Here is a 27,010-nt window from a genome sequence, read left to right as displayed (position 1 = left end):
GGGGGAGCACTTCAGCAGTCACGGGCATTCAGCCTTGGATCTTCAGGTAAGTGTTCTCCAAGGCGGCCTTCACGATACACGACAGCGCAGAGTCGCTGAGCAGAAACTGATAGCCAAGTTCCGCACACATGAGGATGGCCTAAACCGGGATGCTGGATTTATGTCACATTATCAGTAACCCCCCAGCTTGCCTCCTGGTCTTGCGGGCTGTCCTGTCTGGAGACAATACACATCTCTTTAACCTGTGCTTAATGCTCCCTCCCCCCACATTGTCTGTATCTTTAAGACCTGGCTGGTTGTAGAGATTCGCATTCTAATCAGTATTCTGTAACTTGATTTTGTGTCTCTGTGCACTGTTTGAGAGCACATTTCCACTCCATCTGACGAAGGAGCAGCGCTCCGAAAGCTTATGGTATTTGCTACCAAATAAACCTGTTGGACTTTAACCTGGTGTTGTTAAAACTCTTACTGTGTTTACTATTTAAATGCAGAGAGAAGACATTTGGATTCCATTTTTGTTCGCTGCCATAGCTCTCTTTGCCTTTCGCTGAATTTTTTCACCTCGCTCTGAATTTCATTTTCACTTGTATTATCAGGCTGACCCCTCTCATACCCTGTCTACTTTACATTGCTCTCCATCCCTCTCTTCATCCTCTGGGGAGCTTTCTTGTCACTCAGCCAACTTTGTATATGTGCTGCCATTGTCCCTTTTATTGCATGGACTTCCAGTTTGCGTGACAGTCTGTGGGTGCAGCACTTTCTCAAAAGCATTTTGGATGTCAGTGTACACTACATTAACTCTTGTTACATAATCACATTGGTTAAACATGATTTACTTTTAACAAATGTGTGTTGGTTATCCTTGATTGATCTGCACTTGTCAAAGTGACTTAATTTTGTCCTGGATCATCATTCCCAAAGGTTTTCCCATCACAGAAGTTAAACCCATGTAACTGGAGGCCAGTCAGTTTATCATTGCACCATAACATTTGACTCTGCATCTCAGGATTGCAAGATTAAAACATCCAGTTGCCCTTCACTTTCCACCGTGACATCTCTCGGTGTCCTTAGCTGTATCTTTCCAGACCTGGTGCCACTTTTAATCCAATTCCTCCTCAATCAACTTTTAACCCACCTGTGTCTCTGGGGGTTTTCACTCAAGATTGAACATTTTCCACTTCTACTTATGCTCATCACTTCAGTCATCCAGGAGTTTTGGATTTTTTCTTGCCCCACCATTCACCTTAAAACTTTTATCCCTTAAAAGGGCGGCACGGTAGCACAGTGGTTAGCACTGCTGCTTCACAGCTCCAGGGACCTGGGTTCGATTCCCGGCTTGGGTCACTGTCTGTGTGGAGTTTGCACATTCTCCTCGTGTCTGCGTGGGTTTCCTCCGGGTGCTCCGGTTTCCTCCCACAGTCCAAAGATGTGCGGGTTAGGTTGATTGGCCGTGCTAAAATTGCCCCTTAGTGTCTTGAGATGGGTAGGTTAGAGGGATTAGCGGGTAAATATGTAGGGATATGGGGATAGGGCCTGGGTGGGATTGTGGTTGGTGTAGTCTCGATGGGCCGAATGGCCTCTTTCTGTACTGTAGGGTTTCTATGTTTCTAAAATGTCCCCTGAATGAGACTTGACCCACTTTGTTCCCCAGATCCAGCAATGTCTTTACACGCTGGTCCAGAAATATACTGATAAAATTCCCCTGAACGTTCTTCAGAAACCTTTCTCCCCCCGCCCCCCCTCCCCCCCTCCCCCTCCCCCTCCTCCAGCCAAAGTCTTCCCCCAACATGCTGTTTCTCCAATTCATTACAGAAACTCAGTAAAAGAGTGCATCTGGAAGGCACAAGTGAACACTCACTCCTCTCCTGAACTTGCATTAAACAAAACCATAAAAAGTCATCAACAGCTCAGGGAAAAATGATTGGGTAGTTATTAACGTCATAAAGAAAACACCCTTGAAGAATGTTGGCACTGCACTCAGCTTGCCTGAAGAACCATGCAAGGTGCAGAAGATTGAATTTTACTGCAGTGAGCATTAACCCTTCCTTCTTTAACCACCACCCTCAAAGAACAAAGAACATTACGGCACAGGAACGGGCCCTTCGGCCCTCCAAGCCTGCACCGACCGTGCTGCCCTAAACGAAATCGAGACTAAACTAAAACCCCCGACCCTTCTGGGGACCATATCCCTCTATTCCCATCCTATTCATGTATTTGTAAGACGCCCCTTAAAAGTCACTGCCGTATCCGCTTCCACTACCTCCCCCGGCAGCGAGTTCCAGGCACCCACCACCCTCTGTGTAAAAAACTTTCCTCACCCATTTCCTTTAAACCTTGCCCCTCGCACCTTAAACCTATGCCCCCTAGTAATTGACTCTTCCACCCTGGGAAAAAGCTTCTGACTATCCACTATGTCCATGCCTCTCATAATCTTGTAGACTTCTATCATGTCTCCCCTCAACCTCCGTCGCTCCAATGAGAACAAACCAAGTTTCTCCAACCTCTCCTCATAGCTAATGCCCTCCATACCAGGCAGCATCCTGGTAAATCTTTTTTGTACCCTCTCCAAAGCCTCCACATCCTTCTGGTAGTGTGGCGACCAGAATTGAACACTATATTCCAAGTGCGGCCTAACTAAGGTTCTACAAAGCGTCAACATGACTTGCCAATTTTTAAACTCAATGCCCCGGTCGATGAAGGCAAGCATGCCGTATGCCTTCTTGACTACCTTCTCCACCTACGTTGCCACTCTCAGTGACCTATATACCTGTACACCCAGATCCCTCTGCCTATCAATACTCTTAAGGGTTCTGCCATTTACTGTATATTTCCTATCTGTATTAGACCTTCCAAAATGCATTACCTCACATTTGTCCGGATTGAACTCCATCTGCCATCTCTCCGCCCAAGTCTCCAACTGGTCTATATCCTGCTGTACCCTCTGATGATCCTCATCACTATCCGCAAATCCACCAACCTCTGTGTCGTCCGCAAACTTACTGATCAAACCAGTAACATTTTCCTCCAAATCATTTACATATATTACAAACAGCAAAGGTCCCAGCACTGATCCCTGAGGAGCGCCACTTGTAAGAAGTTGTTGTGTTTACCCCAGTCCAACGCCGGCATCTCCACATCATGAGCGCCACTTGTCACAGCCCTCCATTCAGAAACGCACCCTTCCACTGCTACCCTCTGCTATTCCTCATGTAGCAGTTTACTTTGACATTTAATCACAGGGAAAACTGAGGAGGAAGAGTACCTCAGTCAGCTGACTCAAGTGTTCAAGATTTTCAGAGACAGGCTGTACCTGAAGCACAGCAAGTGCATCTTCCTGGCACAGTGTCACAAAATCCCAGTCTGTCCCTGATGGGAGACAAAGTCAGAGCTATCGAGGAAGCTCCAAACCCCACAAGTGTGTCTGAGCTCTGGCCATTTCTGAGCACGGTAAATTACAATGGTGTTGGCACCACTGTACCGACTGCTTCACAAAGAAACAAAATGGAAGTGGGGGCCAGCACAAAATAACGTTTTCAAAGATGTGAAAGCAGTGATACAATCCGCTAATCAGCTGGTTCACTCTGATCAGACAGAGAACTCTTTCTCTCTGTGATGCCTCACCCTATAGTGTTGGGACAGCACTCTCAGAATTGGGATAATCGCAGTTAGACAAGGAAGGTCCAGCCATCGGCTTTGCTCCAAAATGGTTTAATCAGCTCCTTTACGGTTGTTCATTCACTGTATGTACTGACCACAAGCCATTGGTGAGTCTTTTCACTGAATCCAAGTTCATTCCTCCCACGGCCTTGGTGAGAATCCGGCGTTGGGTTTTTGCGCTAGTTTACCAGTATAACATTGTGCACAGGGCAGGGAAGGACAGTGCAAACACAGACATACACACAGTCGTCTCCCTTTACCAGATATGCCAACAAAAACATTGTTTCCTAAAAAAACGTTTTCTTGCTTGAGAGACTTTCATATTCTCCAGTGAATGCCAAACAGATAGAGCAGTGGACGGATTGGGATTCTATTCTATCCCAGCTGAAGACATTCCTTATGCAGGGATAGCCTGCTGTTGGTGGCTTTAAATGGGGAAGGAGATGGAGACGGGATTGAAAGGAACAATAGCTGGAAAGCATCCCACGTATCCTGATTTGAAACCATGGGGGCAATTCTCCAAGCTGACAGGCCAGGTGTCATATAATCATAGAGGTTTACAGCAGGAAACAGGCGTTTGATAAGGTCCCCCATGGTCGGCTTATGATGAAAGTGAGGAGGTGTGGGATAGAGGGAAAGTTGGCCGATTGGATAGGCAACTGGCTGTCTGACCGAAGACAGAGGGTGGTGGTCGATGGAAAATTTTCGGATTGGAGGCAGGTTGCTAGCGGTGTGCCGCAGGGATCAGTGCTTGGTCCTCTGCTCTTTGTGATTTTTATTAATGACTTAGAGGAGGGGGCTGAAGGGTGGATCAGTAAATTTGCTGATGACACCAAGATTGGTGGAGTAGTGGATGAGGTGGAGGGCTGTTGTAGGCTGCAAAGAGACATAGATAGGATGCAAAGCTGGGCTGAAAAATGGCAAATGGAGTTTAACCCTGATAAATGTGAGGTGATTCATTTTGGTAGGACAAATTTAAATGTGGATTACAGGGTCAAAGGTAGGGTTCTGAAGACTGTGGAGGAACAGAGAGATCTTGGGGTCCATATCCACAGATCTCTAAAGGTTGCCACTCAAGTGGATAGAGCTGTGAAGAAGGCCTGTAGTGTGTTAGCTTTTATTAACAGGGGGTTGGAGTTTAAGAGCCGTGGGGTTATGCTGCAACTGTACAGGACCTTGGTGAGACCACATTTGGAATATTGTGTGCAGTTCTGGTCACCTCACTATAGGAAGGATGTGGAAGCGCTGGAAGGAGTGCAGAGGAGATTTACCAGGATGCTGCCTGGTTTGGAGGGTAGGTCATATGAGGAAAGGTTGAGGGAGCTAGGGCTATTCTCTCTGGAGCGGAGGAGGCTGAGGGGAGACTTAATAGAGGTGTATAAAATGATGAAGGGGATAGATAGAGTGAACGTTCAAAGACTATTTCCTCGGGTGGATGGAGCTATTACAAGGGGGCATAACTATAGGGTTCGTGGTGGGAGATACAGGACGGATATCAGAGGTAGGTTCTTTACGCAGAGAGTGGTTGGGGTGTGGAATGGACTGCCTGCAGTGATAGTGGAGTCAGACACTTTAGAAACATTTAAGCGGTTATTGGATAGGCACATGGAGCACACCAGGATGATAGGGAGTGGGATAGCTTGATCTTGGTTTCAGATAAAGCTCGGCACAACATCGTGGGCCGAAGGGCCTGTTCTGTGCTGTACTGTTCTATGTTCTATGAAACAGGCCCTTCAGCCCAATTTGTACATTCTGCCCAATTAAGGAGGCTCAGGTGGAGGCCATGTGGCCGATTTCCCACTCGGTGCCACTTGAATCTCCAGCTGTCAGAGTTCCGGGACCATCAGCTCCGCGCCAGAAATCGGCTCAGAGCTGTATAATATATTCAAATGCTCATTCAAATCATTAGAAATCATAGAAACCCTACAGTGCAGAAGGAGGCCATTTGGCCCATCGAGTCTGCACCGACCACAATCCCACCCAGGCCCTACGCCCACATATTTTACCCGCTAATCCCTCTAACCTACGCATCCCAGGACTCTAAGCGGCAATTTTTAACCTGGCCAATCAACCAAACCCGCACATCGAGCGTTTATGTGATTAGCGGGCCTGGGACTGAAGTCTCCACACCACGCCAGGAGTGTTTCACTCCAGCGGGGTTTACAATAGCTGCCCACTGGCAGCCTGACCCTGCTGGAGTGAAGTGGGGCCATGGAGACCCCCAGAGTTTGGGGGTGAGCCCCCTGGCATTGCCCAAGGGGCAATGTCCAGGGGGCATCTTGGCACCGCCCAAGTGCCAAGGGGGCAGGGCCTAATGGCCGGTCAAGGCTTGCAGGGGGTCCCACTGCCACTCTGCACTCGGCGGTGACAGAGGGAGGCCAGTGATCGAGGCTGGCCCAAGGGGCCAGCGATGCAGGGTCATAGGGCTGACCAGCGATCAGGAGGCCGGCAGTGCGGGGCTACTGCGCATGCGCTGATCTTGGCTCTGACAGATAGCAGTGGCCCACTCCATGCTGCCGGCCTCTCCAGTGGGAATAGGCCCCAGCCACTGATTTTTCCTGAAATTCACACGAGTGTACTCTACAGTGCAGTGTGGGGGATTCATTTTGAAAATCCCGCTGAAAAAACAAGCAGGATTTGCTCCTGGTTTTACATGAATTTGACACTTAGGATTTTTTTGGGAGAATCTCACCCCACGTGTGTCAAGAAAGCTTGTGTTGACCATCCAAGGTAGGTGCCGATTTTGGGGAATTTGAGTGATCTGTGTCTGCGTGGAAGAATTCTTGAACAACTACACGAAGGACACTCTGGTCTACTGCAGATGAAGGAATTAGTACGTTGGCAGCAGTGTCTGGGTACTCAGGTTGAAGAAAAAGCGCGAGTGTGTCAATCCTGTGCCTGGATAAGAAATACACCACCGCTGTGTCCCTTACACCTTTGGAAGTGGTCTAAAATGCCATGGCAACGATTGCATGTAGGTTTTGCTGGTCCGTTTGAGGGTTACATGTCCTTCCTCATAACCGATGCACACCCTAAGTAGCCAGATGTTGGTATCTACAGCTTTGAGATTTTCTCAAAGTAAATGGTAGTCAGTATATAAAACCCACACCTCATCATTCATCAACTAATGGATTAGCTGAAAGATTTGTACATCTCTGAAACATTCTTTAAAAGCTCCAAGAGAGCAAGGATCATTATCACGTCATGCAAATAGCTTTTGGCATCTTATAAAAACACTACTCATACAGCTACCCAAAGTTCACCTGTATTACCACTTGAAGAGAAATTTGTGAACTATGCTTGACTTGATATTAGCTCCAGCAAGTTCAGAGATAGTCGCGTGTCAACAACAATCTCAAGTTGGTAGATGAGAAGTGAGGGCAAAACAATGCTCATTTCAACAAGGAGATCGAGTGTTAGTGTGTAATTATGCTGAGTGAAAAATGGGCACCACCTATAGTTTTAGCAAAAAACAGGTCCAATTTCATACACAGTTCAAACCGAAGATGAACTAGTTTGGCGACACTATGCTGACCAATTGGTGTCATCTCCAAATAATTTCTCTGAATTATCTCCATAAATACCAACTTCTTGAGTTCCTAGAGTTGTGAAACCGTATGTCAGAATGATGTAGAATTAGTTCCAAGAGTGCAAGTGTGTACTGAAGTTCCAAATCATATTTCTGGTATAAAGAGTCATATTTCAGAATATCGTATACAACCAAAGAGGCATTTTCCTGATCGACTTTCCCATTGACTGTCTATAATGATCAATGATACATAATTCTGTGTCCAGGATATTATTGGTCCAATGTATAACCCCATAGTAATTTGTTGTCATGAAAACAGAAGTAAAGGGGGAGGGATGGTATATATTTAAAAGGGCTGCATGATTACTGTAAGAGCTGATCACATGATTTGATGGTGATGTCATTGGGGTGTTGCACAGGCTGCTGTTCTAGTTTCAGTTTGTAACCAGAACAGGCCAGAGCTCCTGGAATAACTGTTGTTAGTTTGAATCTACGTACAAACCACATTGTTCTCAAAGGCAAAATACTACAGAATCTGAAACAAAAACAGAAATTGCTGGAAAAACTCAGCTGCTCTGACAGCAATTGTGGAGAGAAGAGTACAGAACCAACGTTTTGAGTCTGGATGACCCTCAACTACTAACAGTTAGGACAGGGTGAGGGATTTATATAGTTATTGTCAGGATCAGAGAATGACAGATTTACACAAAACCCAAGAGGAGATAGGGAAGAAACGGTCGAGAGCTTCAAGATTTTAGGTGTCCAGATCTCCAAAAACCTGCCCTGGTCCCCCCACGCCAATACTATAGTTAAGAAAGCCCACCAACACCTCTACTTTCTCAGGAGACGAAGGAAATTTGGCATGTCAGCTACAACTCTCACCAATGTTTACAGATGCACCATAGAAAGCATTCTTCCTGGTTGTATCACAGCTTGGTCTGGCTCCTGCTCTGCCCAAGACCGCAAGGAACTAAAAAAGGTCATGAACGAAGCTTGGTCCATCACACAAACCAGCCTCCCACCCATACTTCCTGCTGCCTCGGAAAAGCAGCCAGCATAATTAAGGACCTCACACAACCCGGATATGCTCCCTTCCACCTTCTTCCGTCAGGCAGAAGATACAAAATTCTGAGGACACGTACTGCCCCACTCAAAAACAGCTTCTTCCCTGCTGCTGTCAGACTTTTGAATGGACCTACCTCACATTAAGCTGATCTTTCTCTATACCCTAGCTATGACTGTAACACTACATTCTGCATTCCCTTCTTTCCTTCTCTATGTACTTTATGGTGTGTCCGTGTAGCAGAAGAAATACTTTTCACTGTATACTAATATGTGACAATAATAAATCAAATTAAATCAAGAAATTCAGAGTTCCTCAATTTAGGGCTCATGAAGCAATGAATTGAAGTTCAGAGCAGGATGACGATGCTCAAACCCTAACAGAGCCAAATTAAACTTAACAGATTCTGTAGGATCATTTTATTCCATCTGTTACATGTTTGCGCATTCTGGCCAATCTATGTCCTGTTGCAGTCAATGGGATCTCTTCACTGTTTGCCACCTCTCCGAGTTTGCAAAGCTGGAAACTTTACTCTGTACTCCAATATCCAAGTCATCGATATATATCAAAAAGGCAGAGCTCCTCGATCTGAACAGCACAATCTAAAAAACAACCACTCACCACAACTCACTGATTTTATCCTTCTGCCAATTTTACATCCAGATTGACAATGACCCTCTTATTCCATGATCTGTGTGGGTGGCACGGTGGTTAGCATCGCTGCCTCACAGTGCCAGGGACCAGGGTTCAATTCCCGTCTGCATGTTCTGCCCCGCCCCGTGTCTGTGGGGCTTTCCTCCGGGTGCTCCGGTTTCCTCCCACAGTCTGAAAGACATGCTGGTTGGGTGCATTAGCCGTGCTAAATTCTCCCTCAGTGTAACCCGAACAGGCGCTGGAGTGTGGCGACTAGGGGATTTTCACAGTAACTTCATTGCAGTGTTAATGTAAGCCTACTTGTGACACGAATAAATAAATTTAAATCCATAATTCTATAAACTGGCCGACCATGTGGTATCTTCTCTAACACTCTCTTAAATCCCTATAGACAACATCCATGAGGCAGGATGTTTTCCTCAGATTTATGAACAGTTCACCCACTGGGTGGCATCTCCCACAATGCAGCACTCATCATTCCCCACGATGTGCTTGGGTTTCAACTCCCAGGGGAGACAGCACCCATGGAAGCAGCACTTCACAGCCTTATTGCTGTATCTCTTACCAATCACTACTCCAATAATGCAGACAGGGTTGTTGAATCCCAAGAGACCCTCCTCTCTGCCCTGTCCCCATAAACCAGCACATTTATCATGGCTAATCCATTTAACCCACACAAATTTAGGATGGCCATCTTTGGACTGTGGGAGGAAACCAAAGCACCCGGAGGAAACCCATGCAGACATGGGGGAGAACGTGCAAACTCCACACAGACAGTGACGAGACTGGAATTGAACCCGGGTCCCTAGCACCATGAGGCAACAGTGCGAGTCCTCTCCACATCTCTTTAACATGTTCAGTTTACACAGCCACATGTTAAAAACCTAAGAAGCAGTTTAAAAGGTCATAGGTTTGGAAGAAAGCACAGTCAAGACAAGCCAGGGACACAATTTCACAGTGAGATTTTATTACGTGAAAGCAATGAAGTACAGAAGATCAGTGTGCAGATACAATCTGAGCAGAAGCCAAACCTGGAGTCACATTCCCTTTCATCTTCAAATCAACCTTTCTACTGGATTATTTCAGGGAAAAGAAATGCTGGTGGTGAGGGGTGGGAGTGGGGCAGGAGGCTCAACTAGAACCACATGGGGATACCCATTCCTACTGAGAAGACGCAGGGGCCTGCAGTGTATCCAGGGCTCATTTCCTCCTTAGATACCTATCTAGCTCCTATCAGCCTCCAGACAAGCTCAGTGCATTAGAATCCCATTCTCCAGCCTGCGTGCGTGTTGATAAATACAAACAGAAAAACAATTCATTTAGAAAAAGGAGGTTCGTAAATAGGTGGAAAAAAGGCACTTAAAAATTCAGGTACAAGAGGACTATCAGCCGCTCATCACCATCCGGACCAGCTCTGTGAAGGGAAAGGAGAGAGAAGTTCTTAACATTCTGTCAAAGACGAGATTTCAAGAAAGGTTCCGATTAAAAATTGAGAAATTTTATGATAAACCAACCCAAAAATCCAGGAAAAAGCTATATGCAAAACCTGCTTATTTTTGCATATAAACAGACAGCAAGTGAGTCACATGCAAAATAGCATCATCCCAATTTACCGTAACCAGCGGTAAGATCGAGAGTCACTGTTGCGAAAACAGAACTATTATTTACAGGAATCATCTCGATTAGAATGAACAACCTGCCGAAGATAATCTGGCTGATATCCATGGTAATCGGAACCTTTCAGAAGCCCTCCCCTCCTTCAGCCCCCAACCCGTTCCCCCCCCCTCACTTGCAGAATCTACTGAGCACAGCAGATGTAGAAGTCTGTTTCTGGTTTGCACTAACTACAGAAAGTAGCAGGAAAACATTTGGCAGCTCTCCCGCCGGACTAGAGAAGCCTAGTTGGATAAAGGAATGCAGGCATCGTCAATTCAGAGCAACACATTAGATCCCAAAGGAAGACCATTTTAGCCAAATGATCCCACAAGCAGCAGTTGGGAGCATTTGAAGCCCAGCTTTGTGCCATTATTCCATCGTCACCGGGAAGGGACCACAGTTATCAGCCGTCACTTACTGGTCCCCGAGAGGCATTGGGGACTGTAGTGGTGTCTCTTTTAAACCATCTTTGACAGGAAGCTGTCAGAGCAATCATTGTATCGAGATCGATATCAGAAGGCAGTTCTGACAGTAAATTTGAAAAGGCAAACAGCGAATGTGACAACACCTGCACAAAACGGTCAATGAGTCAAAATGGTTTTCCTTCAGTTGGCTTGGCAGAAGTATAGTTGAGACCAGAGATAATTCTGCCCCCACCCCCCCTCCCCTCGAAGAAGCCACATGCAGAACATGCCGAAAAGGAAAGAAAACAGGTCAATTGGCAGGGGGGAAAGGATGTGACGATGTGGCGTACCATGGGCTGCCATTCACCCAGACATGATGTGCCTGACAAAAGCTGTCAAAAAGGAAGAAAAATGTTAAACTAGGTGTTTTTTTTTAAAAAGTAAATACAGTTTGAATCAAGATTTCGACATGGAGTCAACTCAATGCAGTTTCAAACTGGCTCCGATTAAAGGATCGCTTCCAAGGTTCTTCATCGAGGAGGCAGACCTGGAGAGTGTGTCACCGACATCTTACTGTGATGGTCAGAGAAGTGGTACATTACCCCAGCAGCTTTTATTTTCAAAATCACAGGCAAGTATCTCAGCTAGCAGAGTGAGCCAGTCACTGGGAGCAGAAACTCCTGGGCTCACTTCAAACAACGTTAGCCAGGGTGGTAGCAGCAACCCTACAACTTGTCCAGTCCCAATAATCAAAGGGGGGAAAATAGGAGAAAGAGGGGGAGAGAGGAAAGAGAAAGAGAAGGGGGGGGGGGGGGGGGGGAGAGAGAGGAGAGGAGGTGAAGAGGAGAGGGGGGAAAAATGAGACAGCATATGCAGCCCCTCCTCAGGCATGAGCCTGGGATGATTGGGTGCAGACAAATCAGGGCAGGATTCAGGGAACCAGAGTTCATCTTTCAGGGAGGAACTTATTTAAAATGCAGCAGTTAGTCTTAGCCCGAGGTTTACAGCATGGAAACAGGCCCTTTGGCCCAACCTGTCCATGCTGCCCTTTTTTTAAAACCCCTTAGTCCCAATTGCCCACACTTGGCCCATATCCCTCTATACCCATGTAACTGTCTAAACACTTTTTAAAAGACAAAATTGTACCCGCCTCTACTACTACCTCTGGCAGCTTGTTCCAGACACTCACCACCCTGTGTGTGAAAGAATTGCCCCTCTGGACACTTTTGTATCTCCCCTCTCACCTGAAACCTATGCCCTCTAGTTTTAGACTCCCCTACCTTTGGGAAAAGATATTGACTATCTAGCTGATCTATGCCCCTCATTATTTTATCGACCTCTATAAGGTCACCCCTCTGCCTCCTACGCTCCAGAAAAAAAGTCCCAGTCTATCCAGCCTCTCCTTATAACTCAATCCATCAAGCCCCGGTAGCATCCTAGTAAATCTTTTCTGCACTCTTTCTAGTTTAATAATATCCTTTCTATAATAGGGTGACCAGAACTGTACACAGTATTCCAAGTGTGGCCTTACCAATGTCTTGTACAACTTCAACAAGACGTCCTAACTCCTGCATTCAATGTTCTGACCAATGAAACCAAGCATGCCGAATGCCTTATTCACCACTCTGTCCACCTGTGACTCTACTTTCAAGGAGCTATGAACATGTACCCCTAGATCTCTTTGTTCTGTAACTCTCCCCAACGCCCTACCATTAACTGAGTAAGTCCTGCCTTGGTTCAATCTACCAAAATGCATCACCTCGCATTTGTCTAAATTAAACTCCATCTGCCATTCGTCAGCCCACTGGCCCAACTGATCAAGATCCCATTGCAATCCTAGATAACCTTCTTCACTGTCCACTATGCCACCAATCCTGGTGTCAGCTGCAAACTTACTAACCATGCCTCCTATATTCTCATCTAAATCATTAATATAAATGATAAACAACACTGGACCCAGCACTGATCCGAGGCACACCGCTGGTCACAGGCCTCCCGTTTGAAAAACAACTCTCCACAACCACTCTCTGGCTTCTGTCATCAAGCCAATTTTGTATATTTTGGCTACCTCACTCTGGATCCTGTGAGATTTAACCTTATGCAACAACCTACCATGCGGTACCTTGTCAAAGGTCTTGCTAAAGTCCATGTAGACAACATCAACTGCACTGCCCTCATCTACATTCTTGGTTACCCCTTCAAAAAAACTAAACATTTATTGGATGTGGGTGCTGTTAACTAGGCCAGCATTCAGTGCCCATCCCGAGTTGCCCTCGAGGGGTAGTGGCGAGCTACCTTCTTGAACTTCTTTTTCCCAGGTACCTGTTGCTCTTGTCCTTCTAGATCGTAGAGTTTGGAAGGTGCTGTCTAAGGAGCCTTGGTGAGTTCCGGCAGTGCATCTTGTAGATGGTACACACTGCTGTCACTGTGCATTGGTGGTGGAGGGAGTGAACATTACTTTTTGAACTGTTGGAATGTGATCACAGAGCTGTGTTACTGAGTTCTTGACTATACAATCAGTGCCCATGCAGAGAGATTACACATTTCGAACTTGCACCCTCTGGGAGCACTTGGGAAATAGGCACCTTAAACAGATTCAAATAAATTTAGAGTGCGCAGCTTCAAACCGGGCCTGAAGGCCCCCCTATCCAGCATTTGCTGCTTCTGATTTCAGATTCCCAGCATCCACAGTATTCTGGCCTTCATGTTAAAGGAGATGATCGGATGAAGGGGTTCAGAAGCATATAAATCAGTAAAAATATTTCCAATTCTCAGTAATTAGAAGGGAGAGGATTATATACAATCACTACAGTGCAAAAGGAGGCCATTCAGCACATCAGGTCTGCACTGACTCTCCGAAAGAGCACCTTACCCAGGCACTATCCCCATAACCCTGTGCATTTAGCATGGCCAATTCACCTAGCCTGCACATCTTTGGAGTGTGGGAGGAAAGCCACGCAGACACAGGGAGAGCATGCAAACTCCACACAAGCCCGAACTGAACCCAGGTCCCTGACGCTGTGAAGCAACAGTGTTAACCACAAATCACAAAGGGAAGGGTCAGGAGAATGTGTTTTGGACATGGAATTGGTCAATTTCCCAAGAAAGTGGATAAGTAAACTTTTTTTTAAAAAACTCGATTAGAACGGGGAAAGTCAGGGAATGGGATCAGGTGGAAATTTTTCAGGAAAGGCAGCACTAGTAGAAAGGACTGAACGGGAAAAGACCAGGGGGTAGCACAGGCGCTGGAAAACTTTAGATTGTCTTTTCATTTACAGTAAAGGCATTGTGTGGTTAAATATAGACACTCGGTGTGACGGTAACGGCAGCATATAGCATACCATCCACTTTGCTAACTGGGAGCGAAGTGGTTGGAGATAAGCAGCTTCAACATACTATTCCTCAAATAATGCAGCCCTTCAGAACTCTGGCTGCACATCCTACCCAAGGATAGTATTCCAATCTCTAACATTTCACACTTTCCATACTCCCAAACAGGAGGGGGGTTATCATTCATAATCTCATTGAACGGCAGGGCACTCGATGGGCTGAATGGCCTATTGCTGCTCCTATATCTTGTGGGGAATGGAGAGTCTCAGATTGGTTGTGAAGGGTGATCAATCCACGGAATTGGGCCACGAGGAGAAAGTCGATAAACGATACATTTTGGACCAATGATCAGGATTCCTGGATAGGGAGCAGAGGACAGACCCAGCAATCATTGAAACAAATCGAGGGGCTTTCTGGGTAGACAGATGGCCCAGTTTGGAAACAGTAACTATGCTGGTGGTCTTCCCCCATTCCCAACGAGAAGTTGAGAGTCTGCTTGGAGTGAACTGCTTACTGTCTGCTCTCTCCAAGAGCTTGAAGCCAACACTTTGCCATGTTCTGGCGCCACCTCGACCATTGATACATCCCAGCATCTCGATTGGTGTATAACACAATGAGAGAGATATACAAGCAAAACAGTAGCAACACTGGAATCTGGATCAGCTCTCAAGACTGCAGGTAAACGATTCGTACATGCTATAACCTAGCTCATTCTTTCAGACAGAGACTGGCACTTACCCTCATAGTTGATGCAGCCATTGGCATCCTCATGACCAGCCAGCAAAGTCTCCACTTCCTCCTCAGTCATTTTCTCACCTAGAAAAAACAGACGCTGATTACAAAAAAAGGCAACACATCTTCGATCATCCCAAAACCAACAGAAGCTGTAAACACTCCCACTCAGAGGTTGACAGATTAGTGATCGGGCAAAGAGACTGGACAAGTGGGTGAGCTAACACACAATCTGGACAGAAAAGCTGCCCGGTTAGAGAAATGCGATGCGGATCTGAAGGGGATATTAGGAGGCTGGGTGGGTTTTTAACCAGAGCAGAGGGAATTCAGAGTGTGTGTGTGTGTGTGTGTGTGTGTGTGTGTGTGTGGTGTGACAACAGCATGGCTAAGGGTTTCAGTAGCAGAGTGATGTATCCAAACAAAGCATAGCAACGCAAGCTGGAGGACACAGTGGCTGTAAAGGGAGATAAGCAGCTCAAGTCAGTGAAGGAGCAATAAGATGGCAGATGTAGTATAATGTGGGTTATTTTTATATTCTTTCATGGGACATGGGTGTCGCTGGCTGGACCAGCATTTATTGCCCATCCCTAATTGCCTCTTTAACCCAGTGCCTTGCTCGGCCATTTCACAGGGCGGCTAGGGGTCAGCCACATTGCTGTGGCTCTGGAGTCACATGTAGGCCTGGCCAGGTAAGGATGACAGATTTTCTTCCCTAAAGGACATTAGTGAACCAGATGAGCTTTTCCAACAATCGATAATGGCTTCATGGTCATCAGTAGAGAGTTTTAATTCCAGATTTTTACTAAAATTCAAGTTTCACCATCTGCCGTGGTGGGATTTGAACCCAGGTCCCCAGATTACTAGTCCAGCAACAATAACACTAAGCTACTGCCTCCCCCGATTCAACTTGGTCCTAGGTATTTTATTTTTTAAAAAAAAGCAGGATTTCTCTTTAAAAGGTGTGCAATAGCATGATGCTCAGAGAGATTTGGGTGTACTTGTACCAGGAATACAGAAAGTTAGCACACAGATACAGCATCAGTGAGGAAGACAAGTAGCACGCTGAACTTTATGACAAGGGGATTGGAGTAGAAGAATAAAGAAATCTTGTTACAGCTGTACAGGGTTAGGTCAGACCACATCTGGAATAGTGTGTGCAGTTTTGGTCTCCATATTTAAGGAAGGATATAGTTGCATTGGAGACGGTAGAGTGAAGATTCACTGGATTGGTTCCTGCGATGAGAAGCTGAGTAAATTGGGTGGATATTCTCTGGAGTTTAGAAGAATGAGAGGTGATCACATTGAAACATTCTGATGGGGTTTGACAGGATAAACACAGATTGTTTCCCCCTGACTGGGGAATCTGGAACACGGGACACAGTCTCAGGGTAAGGGGCCGACCATTTAGGACTGAGATGAGGACAAATGTCTTCATTCAAAGGGTGGTGAATCTTTGGAGTTCTCTTTCCCAGAGGGATGTGGATGCTCCATCGTTGAATAGATTGAAGGGTGAGATAAGACAGATTTGGGGATATGGGGGAGCAGGTGGGAACCCATGATCAGTGACGATCATGGTACATGGTGGAGCAGGCTTGGTTCAATGGGCTGCGAAATTGACTCAATTCTTATATTCTCCAATGAGAACCTGAAAAACCAGCCACTCCAGCCATGAATCATTAACCTCTCCAGATCTCTAACGAGTGCCAAGTTAAATTATGGGATGTGTTCTGTTGTAAGCCAGTTAAAAGGCACTGAATTCAGGAAAAGCATCACATGATTCTAGCCTGGTTAAAAGAATTAAGCAGAAACTCTCTGATCCTGCAATTTAACACAGAATTAGATCAAATATAAAGCCTTGTATCAGTCTGCATAAATCATCATGGTAATATTACCACAAGGCCAAAATGAAACTTTACCAAGAGTGACCAGCACATGGCGTAGTTCAGCACCCATCACCGTGCCATTGCCTTCCTTATCAAAGACACGCAGACCCTCGACAAAGTCCTCAAAGGTTCCTGGTTCCTTGTTTCTTGCAATGTCCTGAAGCTTAGGAAGGAACTGCTCAAAATCCAGAGTTTTCACATTCATGTCTGAAAACAAAAAGACAAATTTACTTATCCTGTCTTTGTCGCAGACACCCGAAATTGCCAAACTGTTGCTCGGCGACCACTCAGACATGCTGTAACACTGTCATAAACAGTGAACTAAACACTATCCAATTACATCAGCAGAAGATCAAGTTCCTCGAACAAACTGGAGAGTAAAACCATCAAATATTGATGCACATGCTCACTGCACACAAAGCAACTCTTTCCCTCTTCAGGTACTAATCCACTTCTCATTTCGAAAATTCCTCCCTCACTTTTTTTATTCCAAGCAGCAAAAACAGAAAATGCTGGAAAATCTCAGGTGCATACGAAGCGCTGCTTCACCGGAAAGGGGTGTTTGGGCCCTGGGATGGTGAGCAGGGTGCTGGTAAAAGGGCAGGTGCTGCACCTTCTGCAATGGCATGGTAAGCTGCTGTGGGCAGGGGGTGAAGTGTTGGGTGTGATGGAGTAGTGGACCAGGGTGTCCCAGAGGGCCCCCCCACCCCCCAAAATCACAGCATACTCTCGTACTTACCTTCTGGCTTTGGGTTCCCAAGCACTTTCAAGACTTCAGCATTGCAGGGATTCTGGCCAAGAGCACGCAAGAGATCCCCAAACTGGCTGTACCCAATGCGCCCTTCACCAATGCGGTCATAGAGGTAGAATGCCTCTTTGAATTCTGCAAAGAAAACAGTTACTTAAGAGAAGGAAGGGCAGGTTGCAAAGAGAGCAAAATTAGGTTTCTTAGAATTGAGGGGAACAAGGAGACATTTAACACGAGATGAAAACGCGGGCGATTTAGGACAGAGAATACCGATCGATTCAGAGACCGTATCAATCTATGCCTAAAGGGACAATAAAACAGGACAGCACAAGGTATTTGGAGGACAAAGACTAACAGCAGCTGGAAAAATCAGCCCTGTAACACACGCCAAGCATAAAGTAACTGGGGACGTCATTCCACTAAGTTTTGGGAAGTATTGCATCTCACTACTCTCCTGACCATTGTCAGGCTCCCCACTGATGTAGAAACATTTGTTCACTGAGTCCCAGTTTACGTAACATTAGCAAAAGGAAACCGATGAAAAAAAAACAGACTTTGCTCAGTTCTGACAGCTAAAGGCCCCCCTTCCCCCATACACACTTTTCCACCCCCCAGCACTTTATGGCACAGTGGCACAGCAGCGCCAGGGACCCGGGTTTGATTCCCAGCTTGGGTCACTGTGTGTGGAGTTTGCACGTTCTCCCCGTGTCTGCGTGGGTTTCCTCCCAGTGTCCAAAGATGTGCGGGTTAGGTGCATTGGCCAAGGTAAATGCGTGGGGTTACAGGGATAGGGCAGGAGGAATGGGCTTGGGTAAGATGCTCTTTCAGAGTCAGTACCTGCCCGATGGGCTGAATAGCCTCTTTCTGCACTGTCAGGATTCTATGGTTCGCGAGTTCAACATCCATTACACCTCAGAACATATTTTTATTTAATCTTTCATGGGATGTAGGTGCCCCTGGCAAAACCAGCATTTGTTACCCGCCCTCAATTGCCCTGGAGCTGAACATTTCAGAGTGCAGTAAAAAGTGAAACAGAGTTTGGAATCACATGTGGGCCAGATCAGATAAGGATGGCAATTTCCTTCCCTAAAGGACATTAGTGAACCAGATGGGTCTTTATGATAATCAGAGACTGGCTTTCAATTCCAGATTTCTTCATGGATTTTGAATTCCACCAGCTGCCATGGTGGGATTCGAACCCATGTCCAGAGAGCATTAGCCTGGGTCTCTGGATTAATGACCCAGCGACACTAGATACACCACCATCTCCCCCTGAACTGGTGTTCAGGAATAATAGGGATGGAAAAAATAGTGACAGTTACGATTAACTGCAGTGTTGGAGAGGTCAAGGACAGAATCTATTTGGTTCGAGCTAAGAAACAGAGGTTCCATTACATCGCTGGGTGTAGGCGACAGGCCAGCAACAAGTGGGAAAGATAGAGGAACACATTTAAGAAAATCACTGGGAGGTGCAAAAACTCAGTCATAATGCAGGATATCCTAAAGAGTAGATTCGGGGATATTTCTGAATGATAGAAAGCAGGGTGGGAGAGTGAGCTGTGAGGAGGATGCAGAGATGCTTCAGAGTGATTTGGACAGGTTGAGTGTGTGGACAAATGGATGGCAGATGCAGTATCTGAATAAATGTGAGGTTATCCACTTTGGTAGCAATAATAGAAAGACAGATTATCTGAATGGCTATAAATTGAGAGATAGGAATGTGCAGCAAGACATGGGGGTCCTTGTAAACCAGTCACTGAAGTTAAGCATGCAGGTACAGCAGGCGGTAAAGAAAGCAAATGTTAGTCTTCATAGTGAAGAGGAGATGAATACAGGAGCAGGGATGTCTTGCTGTAATTATACAGGGCCTTGATTAGGCCACACCTGGAACAGTGTGCGCAGTTTTGGTCATCTTATCTGAGGAAGAATGTTCTTGTGATAGAGGGAGTACAACGAAGGTTTACCAGACCGATTCCTGGGATGGCACAACTGATGCACGAGGAGAGATAGAGTCGGTTCGGATTATATTTGCTGGAGTTCAGAGGAATTTCAGAGACCTATAAAATTCTGACAGGACTAGACAGGGTAGATACACGAAGGATGTTCTCAATGGCTGGGAGTCCAGAACGAGGGGTCACAGTTTGAAGATACAGGGTAGACCGTTTAGAACAGAGATGAGGAGAAATGTCTTCACCCGGAAAGTGGTCAGCCTATAAAATTCACTACCACAGAAAGCAGTTGAGGTCAAAACATTGTCTGTTTTCAAGAAGCAGTTAGATATTGCTCTTGGGGCAAAGGAGATCAAAGGATATGGGGGGAAGATGGGATCAGGCTGTTGAGTTGGATGATCAGCCATGATCATAATGAATGGCACAGCAGGTTCAAAGGGCCGAACGGCCTCCTCCTGCTTCTATTTTCTGTCTCTAGAGAATTTTCTTGATCAATCTGTTGAGTCCAATGAGGGGGTGGGGGGGGAAGCATTGTTACATCAGGTTGGGGCAGCACGGTGGCTGGCACTTCTGCCTCAGGGACACGGGTTCAATTCCCATCTTGGGTCACTGTCTGTGCAGAGTCTGCACGTTCTCCCTGTGGCTGCATGGCTTTCCTCCGGGTGCTCTGGTTTCCTCCCACACTCCAGAGAGGTTTAGTTTAGGTGGATTGGCCATGCTAAATGTGCAAGGCTATGGGGATAGGACAGGCCTGGCTAAGATGCTCTTTTGGAGACTCGGGGCAGACTCGATGGGCTGAATCATGGAATCCTACGGTGCAGAAAGAGGCCATTCGGCCCATCAAGTCTGCACCGACCACAATCCCACCCAGGCCCTATCCACATATCCCTACATATTTACCCACTAACCCCTCTAACCTATGCATCCCAGGACACTAAGGGGCAATTTAGCATGGCCAATCAACCTAGCCCGCACATCTTTGGACTGTGGCAGGAAACCGGAGCACCCGGAGGAAACCCACGCAGACACAGAGAATATGCAAACTCCACACAGACAGCGACCCGAGCTGGGATTCGAACCCAGGTCCCTGGAGCTGTGAAGCAGCAGTGCTAACCACTGTGCTACCATGCCGCCCGGTCTCCTTCAGCACTGTAGGGACTCTGGTTCTGGTTCTGGCGAGCCAGGTGAATTAAGTGTCAGTAGAGAAACAGAGATGGTGATCATTGCATCCTAAGGTTTAGTCTGACTATGGAAAAGGAGCTATCTGGAGTAAAATATTAACTGGAGGGCGGCCAAATTCAATCGGGCAAGAACAAATCTGACCCCGATCAACAGGAATGAAAGAATGACAGCAAGACTGTAACTGAACAACGAGCTGTCTTTAAAAAGAGATTGATCAGGTACAGATGAGGTACAAAAAGCAAAACAAAAAATCCAGAACTCCCTGGATGGCAAAAGAAATTGGGAGCAAGATGGAGCAAAAAAAACCCCAAACAAACATACGATCTCAGGTTAACAATACAAGTGAGAGTCAGGCTGAATATAGCAAATTTAATGGAGAAGTCAAAAAAAAAGAGGCAAAGTGTATGAGAAGACATTTCGGGCGAGTGCAGAGGTAGTGTGACCTCCTCTGAAGTCTGACAGCAAGCCTGGATGGTCTAATTGTTAAGAGACCAAAGGAACATTCAACTCGTTTTACTGAGAAGCTACATGCTGGGAGACGATGGTAGCAATCTGAGTTTACCACAAGTAGACTCCCGAGTCTCCCAAAGTCCCAGAGAGGTAGCGTCAGCATCAGGTTGTAAACAGTTTAAACTATCCGTTCATTTCAAGATGAAAGTGAGTTGGGATTGAAGATAACTAATTATCAGTTCTACCTGAATGCAAGGTTAATGTGTTTCATGTTGCCCTGGGGAAAGAGGGCAGAAGAAGCCATTTTTGAGATCAGGTTGCAGCCTTCAGAGAGAAAAGGTTGCTGGATTTTGAGCTAGCAGAGCCGACCGCAGGAGGGAGATAGGCCTCTCGTTAATTCCAAAAGATTGGGTCTGGCAGTCAGGGAGAATAATCATAGGAATACTTTGCTGCTGGTTATGGATTTAAGGAAATTGATGGAAAGTACCTGGGCAACTTATAGAATCCCTACAGTGCAGAAAGAGGCAATTCAGCCCATCGAGTCTGCACTGACTCTCCAACAGAGTATCTTATCCAGGTCCTCTCCCCCACCCTATCCCATGTAATTAAAATTTGGCAAAACAGGAACTCATTAGAAACTGGGAGCAAAAGTGAACTGTAAATTCCTGGGTGTGTCACGGGGAACTGTAGTTTCTGGTATCAGTTGCCTACAAAATAAAGTGTGTTCAGTCAATAGCATTTAAGTTATTGGTTATAAATATTGTTTAAAACATGAAACCTTGACATGTATAGAATTCCTATAGTGCAGGAGGCGGCCATTTGGCCTGTCAAGTCTGCGCCGACTCTCTGACAGAGCATCGCACCCAGACCCCATCCCTCCATGTATTTAATCCCCCTAACCTACACATCTTTGGACAATAAGGGGCAATTTAGCATGGCCAATCCACCTAACCTACACATCTTTGGAGGAAGTTACTGGTCTTTGGAGATTGTAACATTGGGTATGTAAGACACAACTTCAAACTTTACAGATGACAAAACCTGGAACCAGTTGTTAACTTACCAGGGGTTTTGAAAGATTAGACAGGGAGATACTGTTCCCACTGGAAGAAGCGAGAATTAAAAGACACTAAATGAAGAAACAATAACAGCACGAGGAAAAACATTTTAAAAAATGCAGTGAGGGTTAGGATCGGGAATGCGCAGCCTGAGTGTGGAGTGGAGCAGATCAGGACAAACAGGAATTGTGCAGTTAGGTGAAGGGGGAAAAAATTGCAAAACTATGTGGGAAAAGGGCAGGGGAATGGAGTAAACAAAGGACAACAGGTTGAATGGACTGCTTTACAATGTGTTCAATTCCACACACATTGTATAAAGACTTCTGGCTTCTTTTCGGGTCTCTGTCTTTCCATTATCCAGGCCACCAATAATAAAGCAGCAACAGAATGGAGAAAAGCGCAAGGAAAGGAGAACTGGCTGCTTCCTCTCACTGGGAGGATGGCTGAGGGCTGGGCCTGCGAGCGAAGGCAGAGAGAGGATCTTTCACCTTATTTGGAGTGAGTGAGTGAGTTGTTGTTCAGCCTGGGGGAGGGGAAAGGCGCAGTTTCCGGTCTCTGCAGCCACTGACTCAGTGAAAAGGGGCAAAGGCCAGGAGGGAGGCAGTGAGGGGAGGCAGTGAGGGGAGGCAGTGAGGGGAGGCAGTGAGGGGAGGCAGTGAGGGGAGGCAGTGAGGGGAGGCAGTGAGGGGAGGCAGTGAGGGGAGGCAGTGAGGGGAGGCAGTGAGGGGAGGCAGTGAGGGGAGGCTGAGGCTCAGTCTGGGCCTTCAGCAGTAATTCAGGCTGAGAGTTCCTCCCCATAGGGATTGCCCTCCTGAGGGGGCAATCTGGATTTAGCCAACAGGCTTGAAAAGTAAACCCGCCTCATCGGCAGCTGCAAACAAAGACACAGACTTACCAGCAATCTGATCTTCTGTAAAATCACACTGCAATAAAACACACACAACAATGTTAGCAGCAAGGAAATAAGAGTTATCCCTTCCCCATCTCCCACACCCCCTCCATCCTCATCCCCCCCCCCACGCCCCAACTCCACCCCCCCCCTTCCTCCACCTCCACCCCCCCCCTTCCTCCACCTCCACCTCCCCCCCTTCCTCCACCCCCCCCCCTTCCTCCACCCCCACCTCCCCCCCTTCCTCCACCCCCACCTCCCCCCCTTCCTCCACCCCCACCTCCCCCCCCTTCCTCCACCCCCACCTCCCCCCCCTTCCTCCACCCCCACCTCCCCCCCCTTCCTCCACCCCCACCCCCCCCCCCTTCCTCCACCCCCACCCCCCCCCTTCCTCCACCCCCACCTCCCCCCCTTCCTCCACCCCCACCTCCCCCCCTTCCTCCACCCCCACCTCCCCCCCTTCCTCCACCCCCACCTCCCCCCCTTCCTCCACCCCCACCTCCCCCCTCCTCACCCCCCCCCCCCTTCCTCCACCCCCCACCCCCCCCCTTCCTCCACCCCCACCCCCCCCCCCTTCCTCCACCCCCCCCCCTCCACCCCCACCCCCCCCCTTCCTCCACCCCCCCCCCTCCACCCCCACCCCCCCCCTTCCTCCACCCCCCCCCCTCCACCCCCACCCCCCCCTTCCTCCACCCGCACCCCCACCCCCCCCTCCACCCCCACCCCCCCCTCCACCCCCACCCCCCCCTCCACCCCCACCCCCCCCCCCCTCCACCCCCACCCCCCCCCCCTTCCTCCACCCCCACCCCCCCCCCCTTCCTCCACCCCCACCCCCCCCCCTTCCTCCACCCCCACCCCCCCCCTTCCTCCACTCGCACCCCCCCCCTCCACCCCCACCCCCCCCCTTCCTCCACCCGCACCCCCACCCCCCCCTCAACCCCCACCCCCCCCTCCACCCCCACCCCCCTCCACCCCCACCCCCCCCCCTTCCTCCACCCCCACCCCCCCTTCCTCCACCCCCACCCCCCCCCCTTCCTCCACTCGCACCCCCCCCCCCTTCCTCCACCCCCACCCCCCCCCTTCCTCCACCCCCACCCCCCCCCCTTCCTCCACCCCCACCCCCCCCCCTTCCTCCACCCGCACCCCCCCCCCTTCCTCCACCCCCACCCCCCCCCCCCTTCCTCCACCCCCACCCCCCCCCCCTTCCTCCACCCCCACCCCCCCCCCCTTCCTCCACCCCCACCCCCCCCCCCTCCACCCCCACCCCCCCCCCCCTCCACCCCCACCCCCCCCCCCTTCCTCCACCCCCCCCCCCTTCCTCCACCCCCACCACCCCCCCCCCCTTCCTCCACCCCCACCCCCCCCCCCCCTTCCTCCACCCCCACCCCCCCCCCCCTTCCTCCACCCCCACCCCCCCCCCCCCCCCTTCCTCCACCCCCACCCCCCCCCCCCCTTCCTCCACCCCCACCCCCCCCCCCCCCCCTTCCTCCACCCCCACCCCCCCCCCCCCCCCTTCCTCCACCCCCACCCCCCCCCCCCCTTCCTCCACCCCCACCCCCCCCCCCCCCCCTTCCTCCACCCCCACCCCCCCCCCCCCCACTTCCTCCACCCCCCCCCCCCCCCCCCCCTTCCTCCACCCCCACCCCCCCCCCCCCCTTCCTCCACCCCCACCCCCCCCCCCCTTCCTCCACCCCCACCCCCCCCCCCCCTTCCTCCACCCCCACCCCCCCCCCCCTCCTCCCACCCCCCACCCCCACCCCCACCCCCACCCCCACCCCCACCCCCCCCCACCCCCCCCCCACCCCCACCCCCCACCCCCCCCCCCCCCCCCCCCTTCCTCCACTCCCACCCCCCCCCCTTCCTCCACTCCCACCCCCCCCCCTTCCTCCACTCCCACCCCCCACCTCCCCCCTTCTCCACCCCCACCCCCCACCTCCCCCCTTCTCCACCCCCACCCCCCACCTCCCCCCTTCTCCACCCCCACCCCCCACCTCCCCCCTTCTCCACCCCCTCCCCCCTTCTCCACCCCCTCCCCCCTTCTCCACCCCCTCCCCCCTTCTCCACCCCCTCCCCCCTTCTCCACCCCCTCCCCCCTTCTCCACCCCCTTCCTTCCCTCTCTCAGGGTGGCACAGTGGTTAACTCTGCTGCCTGATAGCGCCAGGGACCCGGCCTCCATTCCCGGTTTGGGCCATTGTTAACGTGACTTGTGATAGTAAACAAATAGGCTTGAAGTGCAGGAACTCACCATGCTGCTCCCCGCTGTCCTCTCTCACACTCAGCGCCGCTCCCTCTTTCTGCTTCACTTTGTCGGCCTCACCCACTGGATTGACAGCCCTTCTCTCCAATCACAGACGCCGTCTTCTCCCGGATCTCCGCACCTTCCAATCAGCAACAGGCTGCTCACTGGGACCGCCTCCGTGCGGACCAATAGACGGAACAGCGCCTCCGGAATGCCTGGCATCCCTCTGACCTCATCCCTGCTCCACAGCGCCACACAGTGGCCAGGGGCGGCACTGTGCCTCTGTGTGGGGCGCCCCATTTTGAATAGAGTGCAGAATCAAGGAAAAGGATTGGATAAAACAGAACAGCTCTAAGGGGTATTGCGGAAGGGTGAGAGAATCACGATGCAAAGCATATTATGCGATGCTTGCATACAAATATAGAAGAAATGGTTGACATGCTTCCAGATAAAACAAAATGGCTGAGGGGAACAGTCACATCTGTGCACAAAAAAGATCACATCTCATGGTAAGATTGCAGACAGCTGGACAACAAATGTGCACACGTCCTCACCACCCATGTGCAAACAGAGAATCCCCACCCAACACCAACTCACAGCACCCACAATATCCATACAAATACTACAGTGCAGAAGGAAGCCATTCGGCCCATCGAGGCTGTACCAACCACAATCCCAGCAAGGCTCCATCCACTTAACCCTATGCATTTACTCTGCTCAAGCCCCTGACTCCAAGGGGCAATTTAGCATGGCCAACTCCCCCCAAACCGACACATCTTTGGAGTGTGGGAGGAAACCCATGCAGACACGGGGAGAACGTGCAGACTCCACACAGACAGTGACCCGAGGCCGCAATCGAATCCAGGTCCCTGGCACTATGAGGCAGCAGTGCTAACCACTGTGCTGCCCAGTCCGCAACATTATGAAAATCACTAACCAAAGCTGTGCCAGGCATCGACCAATAGGGAATCACGAACCCACACAACCCCTCCTGCCCCAGCCATGTATCAATAGAGACTCTCAAAACCACACCACCCCACTGTCCCAGCTGTGTACCAATAGGGGAATCACTAACCCACACCAGCTCCACTGTCCCAGCAGTGTACCAATAGGGGAATCACTAACCCACACCACACCCACTGTCCCAGCTGTGTACCAATATGGATTCAGTAACCCACACCTCCCACCCCCGGTCCCAGCCGTGTACCAATAGGGGAATCACTAACCCACACCACCTCCACTGTCCCAGCCGTGTACCAATAGGGGAATCACTAAACCACACCACCCCCACTGTCACAGCAGTGTACCAATAGGGGAATCACTAACCCACACCAGCTCCACTGTCCCAGCAGTGTACCAATAGGGAATCACTAACCCACACCACACCCACTGTCCCATCCGTGTACCAACAGGGGAATCACTAACCCACACCAGCTCCACTGTCCCAGCAGTGTACCAATAGGGAATCACTAACCCACACCACACCCACTGTCCCATCCGTGTACCAACAGGGGAGTCACTAACCCACACCACACCCACTGTCCCATCCGTGTACCGATATGGAATCATGAACCCACACAATCCCC

The 27,010-nt window shown here is 49.2% G+C and overlaps 1 protein-coding gene across 2 annotated transcripts; it reads right to left on the bottom strand.

Moving 5' to 3' along the window:
- Positions 1-9,848: 9,848 nt before the first annotated feature.
- LOC144488669 (myosin light polypeptide 6-like) lies at positions 9,849-25,549 on the bottom strand. Of its 2 annotated transcripts, XM_078206754.1 has the most exons (7): positions 25,431-25,512; positions 23,191-23,218; positions 17,648-17,791; positions 16,942-17,115; positions 15,032-15,109; positions 11,314-11,355; positions 9,849-10,317 (listed from the first exon to the last, which is right to left on the bottom strand). In XM_078206754.1, exons 1-6 carry the CDS (start codon positions 25,431-25,433, stop codon positions 11,327-11,329), a joined length of 456 nt encoding a protein of 151 aa, XP_078062880.1. In that variant the 5' UTR covers positions 25,434-25,512; the 3' UTR covers positions 9,849-10,317; positions 11,314-11,326. The 2 variants fall into 2 exon arrangements, with proteins under 2 accessions (XP_078062880.1, XP_078062882.1); XM_078206756.1 differs by lacking the exon at positions 11,314-11,355 and having other exon boundaries at positions 25,431-25,549.
- Positions 25,550-27,010: the final 1,461 nt, after the last annotated feature.

Source organism: Mustelus asterias, unplaced genomic scaffold, assembly GCF_964213995.1.
Source record: "Mustelus asterias unplaced genomic scaffold, sMusAst1.hap1.1 HAP1_SCAFFOLD_1755, whole genome shotgun sequence".
Classification (NCBI taxonomy): Eukaryota; Metazoa; Chordata; class Chondrichthyes; order Carcharhiniformes; family Triakidae; genus Mustelus; species Mustelus asterias.
Note: the sequence above shows the minus strand (reverse complement) of the source record. Positions and strands in the feature narration are given on the sequence as shown.